The sequence below is a fragment of the Limulus polyphemus genome, unplaced genomic scaffold (assembly GCF_000517525.1).
Source record: "Limulus polyphemus unplaced genomic scaffold, Limulus_polyphemus-2.1.2 Scaffold493, whole genome shotgun sequence".
NCBI classification, from domain to species: Eukaryota; Metazoa; Arthropoda; class Merostomata; order Xiphosura; family Limulidae; genus Limulus; species Limulus polyphemus.
Window position 1 is genome coordinate 509,451 of NW_013666103.1, and position 17,491 is coordinate 526,941.

Here is a 17,491-nt window from a genome sequence, read left to right on the forward strand (position 1 = left end):
GTTGATGCATCAACACTATCAATTCCCTTTACAATTTTAAACACCTCAATCAGATCCCCCTTCTAACTCTTTTTTTTTTTTCAAGTGAAAACAATTTGAGATTTCAGCCTCTCCTTGTATGACAACCCCTCCATTCCAGGCACTATTTCCAACAATTCAATGCCTTTTCTAAGGTAAGGAGCCCAAGACTGAACACAATATTACAAACGTGGCTTAACCAGTGACCTGTAAAATGAAATTATAAGCTCTTTAGACTTATATTCAATATTTTCGTACATACAACCTAACACTGGCAACAGCACACTGCTTGGATGGCTTTAGAGACTGATTGACTATTACACCAAGATCCCTTTCCTTCTTAACACTATTAAGGTTATTTCCATCCAAATTATACTTTATAATTCAAAGTATGATAATCCACATGCATTTATTATAATTAAAACCCACCTGCCATTTATTTGCCCAACTCACTAAATGATCTGAATCCTTTTGTAAACCGGCAGAATCCTCTTCACCGATAGCAACACCATAGATCTTAATATCATCTGCAAATTTCAGTAATTTATTGACTATTCCTTCATCTATGTCATTGATGTAAAATGAAAAAAGAGCAAAGGTCCTTTGGGTGTGTGTGTGATTAGATGACTTACACCCACTATTGTAAAATCAATATATCTTTACTGAACAATAGGTAGTTGGATGTACATAAGTAATATGCACACTTATAACATTCAAGGAATTTTTACATTCCTGGAGACATTTTTGATATTGTTGGTAATTTGAAATCAATTAAGTGATGATTATTTTTTTATCCTATGAACGTTTCAGAAACTCTGGGACTTAAAATGGCATTTTTAGTTCAAAAACTAAAATATTCTAGTTTCAGTAGGTTCAGTTGCAAATAATGAAACTCAATTTTTTATATATAACGATAAAAGTTGGTGCAGAACAAAAGATGTAGCAAATAGTATATTTATTTATTTATGTGTGTGTTGGTAATGTAGCATGAGATGAGATTCCATTTATTACCTAGAATGGGCACTTACTAGTAAATAGAAGAAAAAAAAACTTATGTTACAAACAGTTTAAAATTGGTTTCTGGTAATTCTCAGCTTACCCAAAATACTGCAGTGGTGGACCAGAGAAGATTCATGAGATTACTGCCCTACATGGTTCAACTAGTCTTATTAGGGATTCTACCTTCTCCCTAGTGTCTCTAGTTCTTGCAAAAACAGGTGATGTGTCCTATCCAGAACACACTATGATTTTTTGTAAGTGTCAGATAAAAGAAGTTCTCTCATTGGTTAACTCGAAGAAAGTCACTGGGAGAGTTATTTTCTGAATCGAGTCAAAATGAACTTGTCCAAGATCTTATGTTCTCCCATAACCTTTCAATGCTCATCAAAAGTAGATGATATATACCATTTATGCCATGCAAGAGAGTATCCTTAATACCAACAACCCATAATAAACACCATGCCTTATCTAGGACATGCAAGAATATGCCCAGAGCACCACCCCGTGATGGGTTCTGTATCCATTTCAGAGAAATTCATTACTATTGACATGTATGTTTTAACTCTCCAAATTAAAGGGTGCATCCTGAACACTGACCCTTTCCAGATATTTTGTGATATTAAAATTACACTTGAAATGGGAATACATTATTACAGATAACAAGTAACAAACCTCCATTTTATCTATGTGCAGTCAATGAGGAATGATGGAATATGTACCTCTGGAGGAGGGCTATGTTGATTTTTACCTTTTTTTTGGGGGGGGGATTCACAGGTGAGAAAACTAGCAGAAAAAACTCTCAGGAAGAGGCCTAGAAGGATGGAGAAAAACCTCGCAACAGTGTCTGCTGCTGTCAGTTGTTAAAATAAAGGCTATATTTGACAAATTACATGTTGCAATATACAGGTTACTTTTTAGAAAAAAACCTCTTTTCTAGAGGTGCCACATTATGATTTATTATGGCCCATATAACCAAATACAAATATGTATTTCAAACACCTTCTACCTAAAAACAGACAATAATCTTTCTTACTCTGTAACTCTTCACTTCACAAGTCACTCTGAGGTATAATACGATATTTCTGAAGCAGACACTCATGGATTTTTCTATTGAAATGAATTTTATGTTTTAAATGAAGAGCAAAAAATTCTATTTCTGTAAATACACAATTCTTTGAGCACTTATACGACTTTTAAAGGTTTGCTGGGAAGCCTTGAGGAAAGAAATCTGGAAGGAATTAACTCTTAGTATGACACAAGCATCTGAAGGCCAACCTAAGACCTATTATTGAATATGGAAAGATCAAGAAAGCTCACCCATAAGGCTGTGATGCTGCCTATATTCCAAGAAGCTGCTAAAAGAGCCAAAATATTATACTAAAGTTTAATCAAAGTAAGAAAATGGAATGAATGGAAAAAGTCTTAGACTACAGAACACCTATAATGGTCCAGTGGTGAGTGTTCCAATTCATGGACTAGATAATTCTGAAATAAAACTTATTGAGATCCGACATTCAGCTGTTAGTGCTTCCTATGCAGGAAGAAAGAGGGCACTTTAGCTTGGGTTCTAACAGATTGACAAACCAGTAACAAGACGTAAATAGGAAATTAATGGAATTCTTAATGAATATTGGAATAACTGTGATACACCATAAAGTTTATCAAGAGCACCCGACAACAAGACCTCTGATAACCAGAATGCAAGCTCTGTTCTTATTGTCAGGGAAGATTTCATAGTGAAGAAAAGAAAGGACATAAATAGTAATAGAGCCCTATCCAGAACATGGAAAGTGATAATACATCCAAAACCTACTAGATCATATTAAGACAAATGAACAGAAATGCCGAGGAGATATGTAAGTTGACCATTTCATAGGTAAAATACTATAATGTGTTTGTGTCCCATTCCTCAAATAGATTCAGCTTATCAAACACAAAATTCATATAAAAATGGGTAAACAACTTTTATGATCAGATTTCATCAGTCTTTTATTCAGTAACAATATACCTCTTTCAATTGTGTGAACATGAATAATTTCCAGTCATGTTTTATCTATTGGAGATGAACCTCTACAATTAATTTATAAGTAACATTCTTGCACATTTACAATATAAACAAAAGGTAGTCCAACATTACACATTTGACGGAACTATTTTGTAGCTTATGTACAAATTTAAAGACAACTCATAAATTCAAACCATCTTTTTTTTTAAACCTAAACAACACACCATCTATTATAATGTACACTAACATTGCCTCTATCTCTATTTGATTTTGATACAACAAAACACTTGTTTAGGCTAAAAATATGAAGAAAGACTTAAATCTTATAAAACACTTAAAACAACCTTTCCTTTCCTTCCTTCATAAAATGTTCAGCATTAAAAACTGATACTACTGTAATCTGTCAATACTGGCTTCTAGAGTGTAACGCTTAGCTGTAGTTTTGGTTTCTGCTGCTCTGGTTTAAGAACACTGGTATACTACAAGTATTCAGATTAGAAGACAATTTACAAAATAAACAAATCACCAATGTCGATGGAGCCACAGTATTCCTTTTAACAGAAAATACAGTGCACTCATTGCATATAAAATAATTTCTCTTTGCTGTTTCTGTTGGTTCTCCTGTTCAACTGCAAGCATGCGGCGACTCAAGTGACGAACTTGGTTACGAAGAAGAGCAACTTCTTCTTCGGTTTCTTTTATTGCTAGTCCATCAGATGGTTGTGAAAAGGGTAGATGAAATCTTAAAAACAAACAAAAGGAAACCACTTAGACCATTAGCATTACCTCTAACCCCTAAACAATACATATTCACTTCTAACAAAAAATGTAAAAAATCTAAACTATTAGCACACCTCACTTCTTAAGACAAATTAATCTACAAGATGGCAATTCTACGGGAAAATAATCTCCTTATAAACAAGTTTAACAAAGATTGTATGTACATTAACAGTACAAAAATTAGTAACCTACCAAAATAGACTGTAATTCCAAATGACAAAATCATTCCTATTTCACTATACTTCAGCTAAAACAACAATTATTTAAGCTTCTCGTTGTTGAAATTCACATATTTATCAACTCTACTAGCTCTTTTTTTTCAGTCCTTTAGCAGTGTGAAAACCCTCCTTTATAAAACAGCAACAATAACCGACTCTTAGACTTTAGAAATTTAATTCTAATCAACAAGTAAAGCATTTATGCAAAGGTTTTATGTTTCTCTTAACATTATCTGTTTTATGATACCAAGCAAGTCTTTTCAATGTTTATTTTGCGTATATATAAACATACTCATCAATATTGATAATATCTGTGTTTGATCAAAGTCATTAAACATTTTCTAAATGAAAACAGCATTCTCTTCAGTATCTGCTTTCCCACTAATTTGACGACTTCAAAAAATTTACAGGTAATCTTATAACGGAGCTTGCGATGTATACGGCTAAACAATCTAATCTCGAAAACTGCCACATCAATCATAACTGGTTAATATTTTTATATCTAGGCAGTATTTTTATAGCTGAGCAATAAATAAAACAATTGAAATTTCCATAAAAATGCTGTTTCAGATTTAAGCAATAAAAAATTGCAAAAAATGAATAAGTTTAAAATATAAAACAATCAAAAACAAACTTAAAATTATGTTTCTCTTTAGTGAAAATGTCACGAGAGTTGCAACAGAAAAGCAAGACACTTTCATTGATAACTGCATCTACTTCAATAAAATCTATTCTGTGATGTAATGCTGTGATGATAGCTCATTTTTAAAGTAAAACGTCAATAAAATCATTTTTCGCACGGATGGTGAACATTATTGAATGTCAAATAGGAGTACATTGTTATGGAGCTGTCAGACAATTCCAGAAAACGTTGCAGGCCTGTCTTTGGGCCACAGGTCCAATAGCCTTTTGCAGAAATTAGCAGTTAAACCTGCCCAGAACCTTGGGTATTTCTGCTAGTAAGTATAAATTATTTAAACATGGCAGAAATTAAGCTAAATTAACAGATAAAAAGAATGAGACAACCATATAGTTTCATATGAAGAGTATAACATACATTAACCCGATAAACAGCAAGTAATTATAAAACTTGTACAAGTCCTTAACAGCATCTTAGCTTTACTCAGTATGAAATTAAAGTTATGATATTCTATTGAACATTTCAATCGGATAATATTAGCTTCCATTAACAAAAGTAAAAGAGAACTCTTAACTTTTTGGATATTCTTTAGCATTACAGAAACTATTCCAGTTGTCTGGCATTTCTCTACTGCCCAGCAACTCGTGAAAAATAACAACTAAGTTCTCTCTCTCTCTCTCTAGCAACTTACTCAATGTCTTTAGTTATAGAAGATATCTCATTAGGGTTAAGGATTAATACTACAAAAATTCAATTATCTAAGGGTAGGGATAAGCATGATCCTTTTATAATTTTGTTTATGTGCATAGATCCATGGTTCTCAGCTTGTGATCCAAGGACCACTATGAGTCCATGACAGCAAAGATATTAACATCAAATGTACTTTTCCAATCACTTAAGACATAACTTCAAATATGAGTTACCTTGTACGATAAATACAAAACAACTAAAAACAAGGTTCATTTCAGTCAAATATTATTTGTTACATGACAGCCATACCTGGAGTGGGCTAATTTCTTTGGGAAAATATCTATATCTATTTGTCCATTATGATTTTTCTGTTGAGTTCCACCCGACTCCTCCTCAAATATGGTAGGAAAGTGATGTTCCCCTAAGGTCAAGGTATGCGGAGGAGTGTTTAGATGGACATCAGACTTTTGTTCATCCAGAAAACTGCACTCAATATTCATTTCAGGGAAAGGTTCTCTTCCTTCCACATGGTGATTACCTCCTAAAAGCAGATGCCGTTACAGTCAAATGTAGCGTCTTTCAAAAACGTTATAATCCAATGAATTCAATTTAATGCTATGACTACATTTAAGAAAATATTTTCTAATGCAAACATTCAGCGACAGATTACACCAAAGAACACTTTTATACGTATGTGTAGAAGAGTCGTGTTTTCTTAGCATTATTCTGTTTACTCTTTGATTATCAGAACCATACTTTTAAATAAAAAAAAACTGAACCATACATTTACAATACATTTAATTAATAAATATTTTTCACCACAAAAAATAAGAAAATGTTTTCATAAAGGTGTGCAGGAACGTTACGAGTCTTTCAAAACTGAATATGTTACGGCAGTGTATGATACTGTAGTACACAGATAAACCAAAATTTGTGACAACGTAAAATATCTGTGTGCATCTCTTGTAGCTTCAGTTCACATAAATAAACTGATGACTAAAAAGTAATAGATTCAAACAAGATGTAACTGAACACTGATGTTTAAGTCATTTTGATGCTGAATAAAGTTTGGTTTATATTTTATTCTGTATTTAAAAAAAAACCCACAAAATGTTAAGACTATTTCCCTTATGCTTACAAAAGACAATGTCCACTTACATAGAAAAAATGTTCAGAACCTACCTATCTCGAGTACAATGATATTTCTGACTTGAACTTTTACAAAATGGTCAATATACATACTATTTGTTAAAGAAAATGAATGGTTTGAATGTCTTATTCTCCATAGATCATGTCAAATAGCTCTTTTACTTACATGCTACTTCATACACATTTTCAAAACACAAGTAGGCAAAAGTAAAATGGAAATCATAATTTCTCAGTTATTCTTTGTTTATGATAATTTATTTTGTGAAAAAAAAACTTTTTTTAAATATAATTTTAAAAATAATGTATGACACAGCTTTCAACTTATTTACTGTAAACCTTTTAAACACAAGCAGAAAAATGTTTTGTCATAATAATCACACTTGCTTTTCCTTGTATGAAAGCTGAATTAGGTGGACAAACCACTGAAACATTAGAACAAAAACACATGAAAAATGTGTGTTTGAGATTGGTAAAAATAACTATTTTCTTATATATATATAACTGCTAATAAAATATTCTGTATGCGCCACCTATTTGTTCTAAGGAAAATATATATATTTTTGATTTTTACCCACATGAACAGTAATGTAGCTGACACAACACTACCAAATGATAAACATTCAATTTCTCATACTCAACCGTGGAGTACTTATTTTTGTGTTGAGATAAAAGTAAACGTAAATATTTTGAATGATTATGAAGTTGTCCCACTTCTCTGTACTTACTGGAGTACATTTAGCAATACAGTTGTAGTCGTTCATTGTATGTAGCTGGTTTTGTAAGGATTAAACACCTCAGTCTCTAATATTCATCACAAAATTTAATGTTAATAACTTTACCTACAACTAGTATCCTTTCAGGAACATGCATAAAAAGATTTTTTGGGTCATCTACTGTAACTGGTTGATTGACAGTGGTGAGAGGCTCCTCCATGAAACTAATTTTCTGAGGGACTGTCATTTTTGTATTGATTTCTGCTGTGAAGTCATGATCATAAAAGGAATCAAAACTTCCCGAAAATCGATGTTCCAGGTTCTCTCCTTGAGACATTTCCTGTATTACCAACAATATAAAGCATATGGATATACTATTAAAGAAGTATACACTGATACTCATAATTAATGCTGAGCTGACAGCCTTGCAATAATTTCTTTGAAATTCAATTTAATCTTATAAACACAATAATATAAGTTTTACATTTTATTTTCTTGCTAGTAGTTATATTAACAATACAATTTTTTATCATCATATAAAAATACATACAGTAGTGACAACCACAAGACTATAATTGTACGCAACTGTCTCAATGTAAGTTAAGTGCCGAACCTATACAATACCATCCAACAGTCAAGTAATCCCAAATTCCCTAGCACACAAAAATTTGTGCAATTTAGCGATACAAATATGTAGGTGTTGCAATATCTTTAGCAAACAATTAAATGTATTGAAAGTCTAAGCCACAATCACTGCTAAAATATGCTATAATAATACTACATAGCAAAAAGCCACTTATATTATTATATTTTTATTATCAAAACATAATTAAGTGAAACAACACAACTTTTAAAGATAATACATATGTGAATTTTGTTCATGTAAGTACAAGGTACAAAAAATCCTCGATAAATGTTTATTTTACGTTGCATTTAAAATTAATTTGTTTGAGTGAACACATCTTAGGAACATAAAACTCCCATTATTATAAAGGTTTAAAACTTATTCATCCTTTATGCTCTATTGCTAGCTTTTTTTTGAATAAACTTCTTATTTTAGATTTTTTTACACAAGTCGAATAAGTTAGTGTTACCTATTATTCAGAGTTGGAGACAACACATCACGTGTAAACGTTATTTGATGGGATATAAAATTTACTCTTTCACCTTTATTGATGACACTGTAAAATATGTAATAGATCTGATGAAAGATGGAAACAACTATACATCCGTTACTTTATTGAATATACATATTATAACACCTGGACTCAAAATTTAGGGAGAAGTGGCTTATTCTTACAACTCAACGGAGACACAAGTTTGGAAGGGCAAGGTGATATGGTAAAGATGATGTGAAACAACATAATGATGAGTTTTTAATAATGGCACTTTCTGAAAGAATCAGATAAATTTAAAAATAAATGAAAATTTTGCTCTTTTGTTACAATGGAAAAGTTAAACTAGTCAAATTAAGATTGGGTCATGTTATTTTATACATTTTTTGACAGTGTGATTTTTCTTTTATAACCTGGTTTTTGGGAGTAGTCATGTGACAAGAGTGCAAGGACATAACGATGAACATCAGGGAAAGCATCTTATAGGTTTTCTTTACGATTAAACAAATTTTGAGTTACTCATTTCATTTTTGTTAATTACCCCCTTCTTCACATCTACTTACTGAATTATTATTCTTCGGTCATTGCTATCTGTCATCTTGGCTGTTATTTTAATAATTAGTATAAATTGTTATTTAGCACAGCAGTTTTCAAATCTCAAAAATATAACAACTCTTTCATAAACAGTTATCAAAGAAATGTTGGAGATGCAATATTTTCTTGTTTAATTAACTGTTACTGACAATCACAACCACAAACGAATTATGTGCACAAACGTAAAGAGAGGTAAAGTGTTAAAAATTGGCCACAATCAGAATGACGTTTGTTTTTGTTGAATGTTGCTCAAAGCTACACGAGTTATCTGCACTAGCCATCTTTAATTTGAAATGATAGACTAAAGCCTTGGTATTCCTATGAGTCCCATGCTTACTTTTATTGCAGCCCTCAACAAGACAGTTATCAATGTAATAAATAATTTTTTGAAACAAGTTAGTGTGCACTCCACTGCGAGGTTTGAGTTCTGTTAACTACCTACCACTAGTCATGTGCACTTGTTCATGCTTGCACTGAAAATTTCTAGTCATTACTCACAGATTTTGCTCCTCTACTTCAAAAATAGAGCCATGTAAGTATAATTAATCTTTATTTTCTATTTTAATTATTTTTAACTTGAATTTTAAAAACTTCATCGTAATGCTGAGGTACATTTAAAAAATATAGCACCATCTAGGTGTAATACATATGATTATTCTTGCAGCCCTATTAAACATTTTCTATATCTGAATTAGCCCTTGGCAATTTTCTAATGAATACCACTGGACTAGAGGGGAAAGTAGCTTATCAACACCAACCACTGTCAACCCGAATAGTAAGATTTGACTATCACCTGTGGCCACAAAGTGTAGAGAGTATGGTGTGAATTCCCTATGTTAAGGTTTCCTGCTAACTGTTTATGGCTAGGTAGTCTTTAAGTGGACAGCTACTGTGAAAGGTATTTTCGAACAACAACAGTCTATCTGTTAATCTAGTAATGGCAAGTTGATGCAAGGTTGTGACATACTAAGAACGGAGTGATTAAATGCTTCTGGTTCCACTATCAAATATGCCTACCCTGTTTTGGATTGCTTTACTTGCTGCTAATGCAGGAATCAAAAGAATGACAGCGTGACTAATTAATGTCATTGGTTTGATGCTTCATATGAATTCCCCCTTCCTCCCCAAACCACAGGATGTGTAGGGCAAGATCTTTTCCTTGCACAAAAATTTTCCTCGTCCAGTGCCCTACGTCATCTTCAGTAGCCTCGACAAATAATGCAGATTTTGTGAATTCCTTGGAACTGTTTATTGATACATAAGACACAACACAAAGGACAAACCATGCTCGTTGGATATGTGACATTAACTTTGAAGACAAAAACATTACTACACACACATTACACATGTTAACTCACTCACCTCAGTGAGTATTTATACTCTGCCAGTACAAAGATCCTTTCCTAGTGCAACAATGTTGCCTGTTCAGTGCAGTAGTTTGTCTACAATAGCTCAGGAACTATTTATTGATAAGATATAACACAAAGAACAAACCATGCTCGTTGGATATGTGACATTAACTTTGAAGACAAAAACATTACTAAACACACATTACACATGTTAACGCACTCACCTCAGTAAGTATTTATAGTCTGCCAGTAAAAAGATCCTTTCCTAGTGCAACAATGTTGCCTGTTCAGTGCAGTAGTTTGTCTACAATAGCTCAGGAACTGTTTATTGATACATAAGACATCACAAATGACAATTCATTAACACTGGACAAGTAACGAAGATGAAATGCAAGTTACACGTGTTGAATGTAATAATTAGTTGACAATAGGTGTCATGCTATGATTATGTAATGAATAATTATCAAAAGATGCCTGCACCTGCTAACTTCATTCCTCACAAGTTGGACATTTTTTATTATTATACAGCCACAAGTACTTATTCAGCTGAATGCTTGTGGCAATTAAAAACTTCCATATGCATTTATTTTTTGGTTTTCTACAACCAGACATGGCTTTGTTTCATTAAATCAAGAAATATCAGAACAAACCTCTCACTTCACAAGTAACAGAATTATTACAGGGCACTCACTGTTATTGAAACTAAATTTTACGGACTTCTAAGCTTCACTTTCAAATAATACATCCTCTTTTTTTTTTGTCATAGAACATTATTTAAATGTGTGCCCATTAAAAGGTGGTGGTTTTCTTAAAGTTTACAAGATTATTTGGGAGATAAACAGGATCTAAGCCCCCAATTTCTTTGTGCAATATTCTGAAGATAATAGGATGAGAGAACAAAAGTTTAAGACTTGAAAAGATAAGCTATGCTTCAGTTAATATGACAATTTATTTTTATACCCAGGTGACTGATCTATGGAATAAGTTGCCATCAGCAATGGTGGAAGCTAATACGTTAAATGAGTTTAAGAGGAAAATCAATGACTTCCTGAAAAGGGTGGGTTAAAATCTTTACTTTTCCCAAAGGTAGATGTGCAAGAATAACTTTGAAGGGCCAAATGGTCCCTCGTTGTCTGTAGATTATGTTATGTGAGGTAGTATAATAGTTTCACCATTATGTACAGTCTGCTATCATAAAAATAACAGAAAACAACAAATGTATTCAGCTCGTAACTGTAAATGCTAACATTATCACCCTGCCCTTTGTCATCTTACACTTTGTAATGCTTTATTTTTTTGTAATCTGATTGAGGGGTTTGAAATTGTTAAGAAAAGCGATAGTGTTAATGCACCATGTTTTTCATACTTAATGGTATGAAAAGGAGAAACAAATATAAAGATAGGCAGTATAGGAGCTATCCTCGACTAAGACAACTTAATTTTTCTAACAAGGTGGTTGACCTTTGGAATGGATTGCCTTGATAAATATTAAATGAAAAGATCTGGTCTTTTAGGTTTTTTTTTTTTTAAAGTTTAGGGGAGGGTAAAGTTTGATGGAATAAAAGGCCCCCTGTTGGCCTTAAATGTGCTCCATCTCCTTCCAATGCAAAACATAATTTTATTTACAAAAAATAATTATTGTTGATTGTTATTCCTGAAGCAAGCATCAAAAGTTGATGTATGCTATCACACCAATCACATCCAGTACCGTTTAACAATGCAACAGGGAAAGGCATGACTCTTTTGTACAACTTACAGGAAAGAAAGATATATATATATGTAAGAAATAACTAGTTTAATAATATAACATACAGACCATTGTTTCTTTAAGACTGTCTCTGCAGCCCCACAGAAATTAAAACCACTCATATATAAGAAATAACTAGTTTAATAACATAACATACAGACAAGAGACCATTTGTTTCTTTAAGACTGTCTCTGCAGCCCCACAGAAATTAAAACCACTCATTATTTTGAAGAAATTAATTTCCCCCTAATATTTTATATGGCACTAGTCTTCACTACTGCTGAAAGCAATTCATTCCATAAACTAATCACTCTGTTGAAAAAAAAAGAAGTCTTAACTAAAGCCTCCTCTGCCTTTTCCAAACCATAAACTCTTATTCTTTCATTTTACTGCCTTTACAACTCAAGGGTCTTAATCTTAACAATCCCCCAAACTTTTACTTCAGTAAGATCATCTCTTACCATTCTTTTATCATAAAAAAATAAGATATTCAGCTATCCACCATCAAATAATCCTTCAATGCCTGTAATCATCTAGTACCCCTCTTATGAACCCTTTTTAATAAGTCAGTATCCTTTCTTAGATAAAAGGACCAAAATCAAAACTATGTACCATAGTTCAACTTAAAAGTGAGTTCTAACTGATTACTTATACAGAAATAATTACTTTAACTAGTAATCTGTATGTCCATAAATACATCCTAAAGTTCCTGAAAAAAAAGTAGGCACAAGTTTTTATTTTTCTGAAAGATGGCCTTGCAAAAACAGTCTTTTAGGATCAAATGGCCCCTTGTTTTCCATATTTTAAGTTGCCTGCACAGCTCAACATTTACTACTATAGTACTTGCATAGCAGTAGACTGTTAAATTGGAATTAACCTGCTGTACTTCTATTCCTTTTAGTGTATAACTACAAGTGCCTGTGGTCTAGCAAATTGTTTAAAACTTACCACCTGAAAACTCTGCTGGCTCTATGTAAGTGTCTACAAACTATGTGTATCAGAATAATAGCAATGAAATGTTTGAAACATTGTCAAAATTTTAACAACTAGAGGAAATAAATCATCCTATAACAGAGCATGATCTAACAATTAGACTGTGCCATACAAAAACAGTCTAATGAATTTCTTAAAATTTAACCTTCAACAATTGTGCTAACTATATACAAGGATTTATGGCATATCTTCTCAGTGTGTCAGATTATGTACATAATAATATTTTGATGTTACTACTTGTTTCACTCTTAAACAACATTCATTTCATCGTACTAATAGGTTTATATGTTTGAATATTTATTTCATCATTTATCTTATTTAGATATTAAAACTTGATTATTTATAAGTTATTTTCTTTGATACAACTATTACAAATGTATTCCAATTTCCATTCAATTTTTCAAATATATTACTTAATTATTATAATTGTATTAATTACCTTAAAATACAATATAAAATTATGTCCTGCAATATATGAATGTAATTTAATTATTTTTTTTATAAGGATATCTGCCAATATTCACTCATCAAAACAGTGTTGCCTGGCTCTTGCCAGGTGGAATCTCTTTTATTAGCCTTCTTTGTTTTTCTTTTATAGGCTTCTTTTATTTTTTAACAAGTTCATAATCAGTTTATATTTGTTGCATCTAACTATATACAAATATGTAAACTTCTAACAAGTACATAGATGGAAATATAATATGTACTGTCACTGTAAGCAACTTCCATAGTATGTTTAATAGGAATTAATATCTGGGCATGGCCCTGGTCATCTTTACACATTTTCTTTATTCAAGTTTCTTTGCTAGTTTTAGTACCATAGGCAACATGTATTTTCTATCTCTTTAGGTCAAAGACTATTTCTCTCTCTATTTGACTTCTAAGCTAGTTTAAGAAATATGCCTGTTTTACCTCTGGTTTTAAAGCGCCAAACTAGCTGATATACCTTGAATTTTCTGTATGACCTCTATAGCTCAAAGTTCCAAAATCTCAGACAAGTTCATGAACTATCATGAAATTTTTAAATGAGCTGTGAATTTTCTAGAACTGTCATCTACAGACTTTCTTTAAAATATAATTTTACGTATTTGTAGTCGTTATTATTCCATAAATATTTGTTCATTTGAGCAGAAACACCAACATAAAAGGTGGTCTTGTAAATTTTCCTCAAAAATATTTTATGAATTCTGAATTTTCTTCCTTGTACTTGTTTTTGAAGGCACGCATCCTTTCTTCAAAAATGGTACAAACCATCACTGACATCAGATTTCCATCTATATACTGCTTAAAAATTTACCATAAACACACTATACTTAATAGTATTCATTTTAGTCTGATACATAAACATTTTCAAAAGTAATCATATACAGAATACATAACATTAACAGTCAATTTTATATATAGATGCAGATAATAAAACAAAAACGTATAACAATTTGAGGAACCAGTACAGGCAGACCTCGTACAAATTCATTAAATTTAAAAAGTACATGCACATACTACAGGACGTATGTCTAATGCACACAGTTTTTGATATTAATACAATGAAAATGGAATGCAAGTTCTTTAAATCCTTTTTCAGTTTGTGGTATTCAGTATGACAGTAATTTTAAAATACGTAAGTTGTAACTGATGTTAGCTATGCAAATTGCAATACATTTTCATTTTTAAAGCAGAGTAAACGAAGTTCTTGAAAATGAAAGATAAGTTTGATGTTTCATTAGATTGTGAATTAAGCAATTTGATGTAAATTATATAAATGTAGTAATACTAACAGTAGTACATTCCACTCTTAAGTCTAAACTATAGCCTGTAATTTTAAATACGTAACAATAACATTTGGTCACAATTGGTGATTGATTTACAAAAGTAACGGTTAACATGCGTGGTTGGTAACAATAGTATATCATTTCTATTCTAATAATTAATTAATAGTACTCATATTTAGCGCAACTGAACTTACTTTCTTTTTGTTTTTGACTATGTCTTCAGTGGTATAAAGTAATGTATTTAATTCTAACTTTAAATTATGTAAGTACTAATAAAGTTAGTGATCAACAATTCTATACTTCAGTTAATAGTTTAGTCTCAGAAGAAACAATTTAAAACTAATGTAGGGCCTAAAGGTATGGATGTTTAAAAAATTCAGCGCCCTCTGTCATCTCTTTTTAGAGCGATATATTTTTTGTTTTGTGATTGGTGAGGTAATACAATTCAAAATACATATTTAAAATAATAATAGTAATACTATTTGATATTAAACACTTTATTGTACCAAAGTAACATATAAAAGATAGATAAACATTGTTATGGTGTGAACGCTTTTTACAAGCTGGAGAAGCATGATTACAATTACATTTGTCATAAGTATATTTTAAATACTACATTCTTTATCGAGTTCCTTATGACTTTTTAAGTATTAGAAGAATGTATAGCAGTAATATTCGAAACAAACTACATTCACCATATCCATTGAAGACAATGCGTTTCGCTCACTCTGGAGTTTTATAATTACTCTTCAGTATATAATGATCAGTTCTTTAATTTAATTCGTTAAAGCAAGTAACTTAAAACCTAACAGAATTTTCGTAGCTGTAGGGTATTTAGTTAAATAGAGTAAAGTTTCAGGGGTACTAAATATGGTCACATACTCGCTGCTAAAACTACAAACAAGTATGGCTGAATATAAAATTGTACCAAAATTTGCAAAACTTCAAAGCATTCCTCTTCTCAGAGAATGTCACAGTTGATTACTTTTAATTTTTGGCTATGAAATTCTTTTACACAATATTTCACGTAGGCAAACTTCTTGAACGAATTGTCAAAATATTTTCAAATAAGTTAAATCTGTCAATTTTTGTGCATATTCGACGTTATCCAAATATGAGATCAATCGTCCCAATTTATAGATATCAACATACACATTCTTACATAATATTATGTAATATCAACATATTAACATACAAATAGATAATCAATACAATATCTTTTAAAGCTTTTCACAAAAATAATTTACAAAATAACAGTATAATCTGTTTTTGCAATTTAATTGTGGACTAAACAGTATTGATCGTTTTGAGTATTTTAATATATTTTAAATATTTACACAAGTTCCTTGAATTTTAACAATCTTCAGATTAATTATGTTTTATAATTTTTTACTTGCTTGGGTTCCAAATCATTCATTTGTAAAAAGAAAATACTCAAACGTTCAATGTTGTTTAGTACACAATTAAAATATATATTCTAAGACTGATCAATGGTATTAAAAGTCAATCTACAATTTCATCGTCGATTTACTCCTGAGGATGACGTGAATCGACGTTGAACCATATAGAGTGAGTGCCTTTTAAGATCGTTAATCAGTCTTGGAATAAAGATTTTAGTTGTGTACTAAACAATATTGATCGTTTGAGTATTTCAATATATTTTAAATATGTACATAAGTTACTTGAATTTTAACCTTTTAACAATCATTTGTATTTCTTTCCAGCATCCATGATTCTAGAGTTTGGCACCTCCATTAGTAAGCCAAGCGACTGTTGTATCAAAATCTTTCCATTATGAATATTTGAATTTTATGTGAACCAAAACCATTAGTAAAGAAAATTCTAAATGAATCTACAGATATTTCAACTTCTATGTTGGTCATATCATATGTGGCTACATGGTATGGCTGAACATTAAGGGTCCAGGAATGTTCTGTGCTGCAAGTATCTTCTTCAATAAATATATTAATCCGTACATCGATTGGAATGGTGCTCTTAATGTTCAGCATTGTAGGGATGAGATATTAGCAATCATTCTCAAGCATTTCACTGATGCCATTGAATCTGAGTTTATTACGATGGGCCATAATACTTCTTCCAAAGGGAAACACATGATCATTGCCATACGTTAAACAGGAAATTATTTCAAGAATGCTAGCAACGTTTTGCTCTTAAACGGCATAAAACAAATCTAGGATCAGCTTTAAAACATATTTCACTTTTAACTCACCCACTAGATCCACCGGATCCTCTGAGAAATACTTCATTGAGGGAATGGAGAACTGTTCCCAAGAATTCCATTCAGAGTCATACAAGACATGTAGGGACGTCGTAAAGGTGAGTTGGTTGCTTGTGGTAGACATATTTGCTATCAAGGTGGACATAAACACTCTGATAATTTTAACTTTAGATATATTTAAGCAATGGTGTTGTGTAGACGCTCCCTTACTAATAAATGTGACATGTCGGGAACCTTATCATCGCATTTCCATGTTTACATTTTGTAGTGTTGTAGTTTAGATTTAATAGTATAATATAGTTCACTTTCAATAATAGTCTGCGAGTTACAATTTAGCTCTTTGCAAAATGATTTGTTGATCCTGATCCCTAATTTATTCTGTGCATATTTGCATCTTCCCTCCTAGAGCCCGGCATGGCCAGGTGGTTAAGGCACTCGACTCGCAATCTGAGGGTCGTGGGTTCGAATCGCTG

At 31.7% G+C, this 17,491-nt stretch overlaps 1 protein-coding gene across 5 annotated transcripts in view; it reads right to left on the reverse strand.

Annotated features, from left to right (window-relative positions):
* Positions 1-2,980: 2,980 nt before the first annotated feature.
* The window catches only part of LOC106458620 (transport and Golgi organization protein 11-like), a 17,323-nt gene continuing 2,812 nt past the window's right edge, over positions 2,981-17,491 (reverse strand). Inside the window, exons 1-5 of one of the 5 annotated variants that reach the window (XM_022384890.1) lie at positions 14,974-15,147; positions 10,495-10,591; positions 7,339-7,552; positions 5,660-5,891; positions 2,981-3,764 (exon numbers count right to left, since the gene is read on the reverse strand). In XM_022384890.1, coding sequence (XP_022240598.1) covers positions 3,545-3,764; positions 5,660-5,891; positions 7,339-7,549 — 663 coding nt within the window. In that variant the 5' untranslated portion in view covers positions 7,550-7,552; positions 10,495-10,591; positions 14,974-15,147 and the 3' untranslated portion in view covers positions 2,981-3,544. Of the gene's footprint in view, positions 3,765-5,659; positions 5,892-7,338; positions 7,553-8,306; positions 9,442-10,283; positions 10,450-10,494; positions 10,592-14,973; positions 15,148-17,491 lie in introns of those variants that run through there. The other 4 variants (XM_013918145.2, XM_022384891.1, XM_022384892.1 and 1 more) reach the window with 4 other exon arrangements.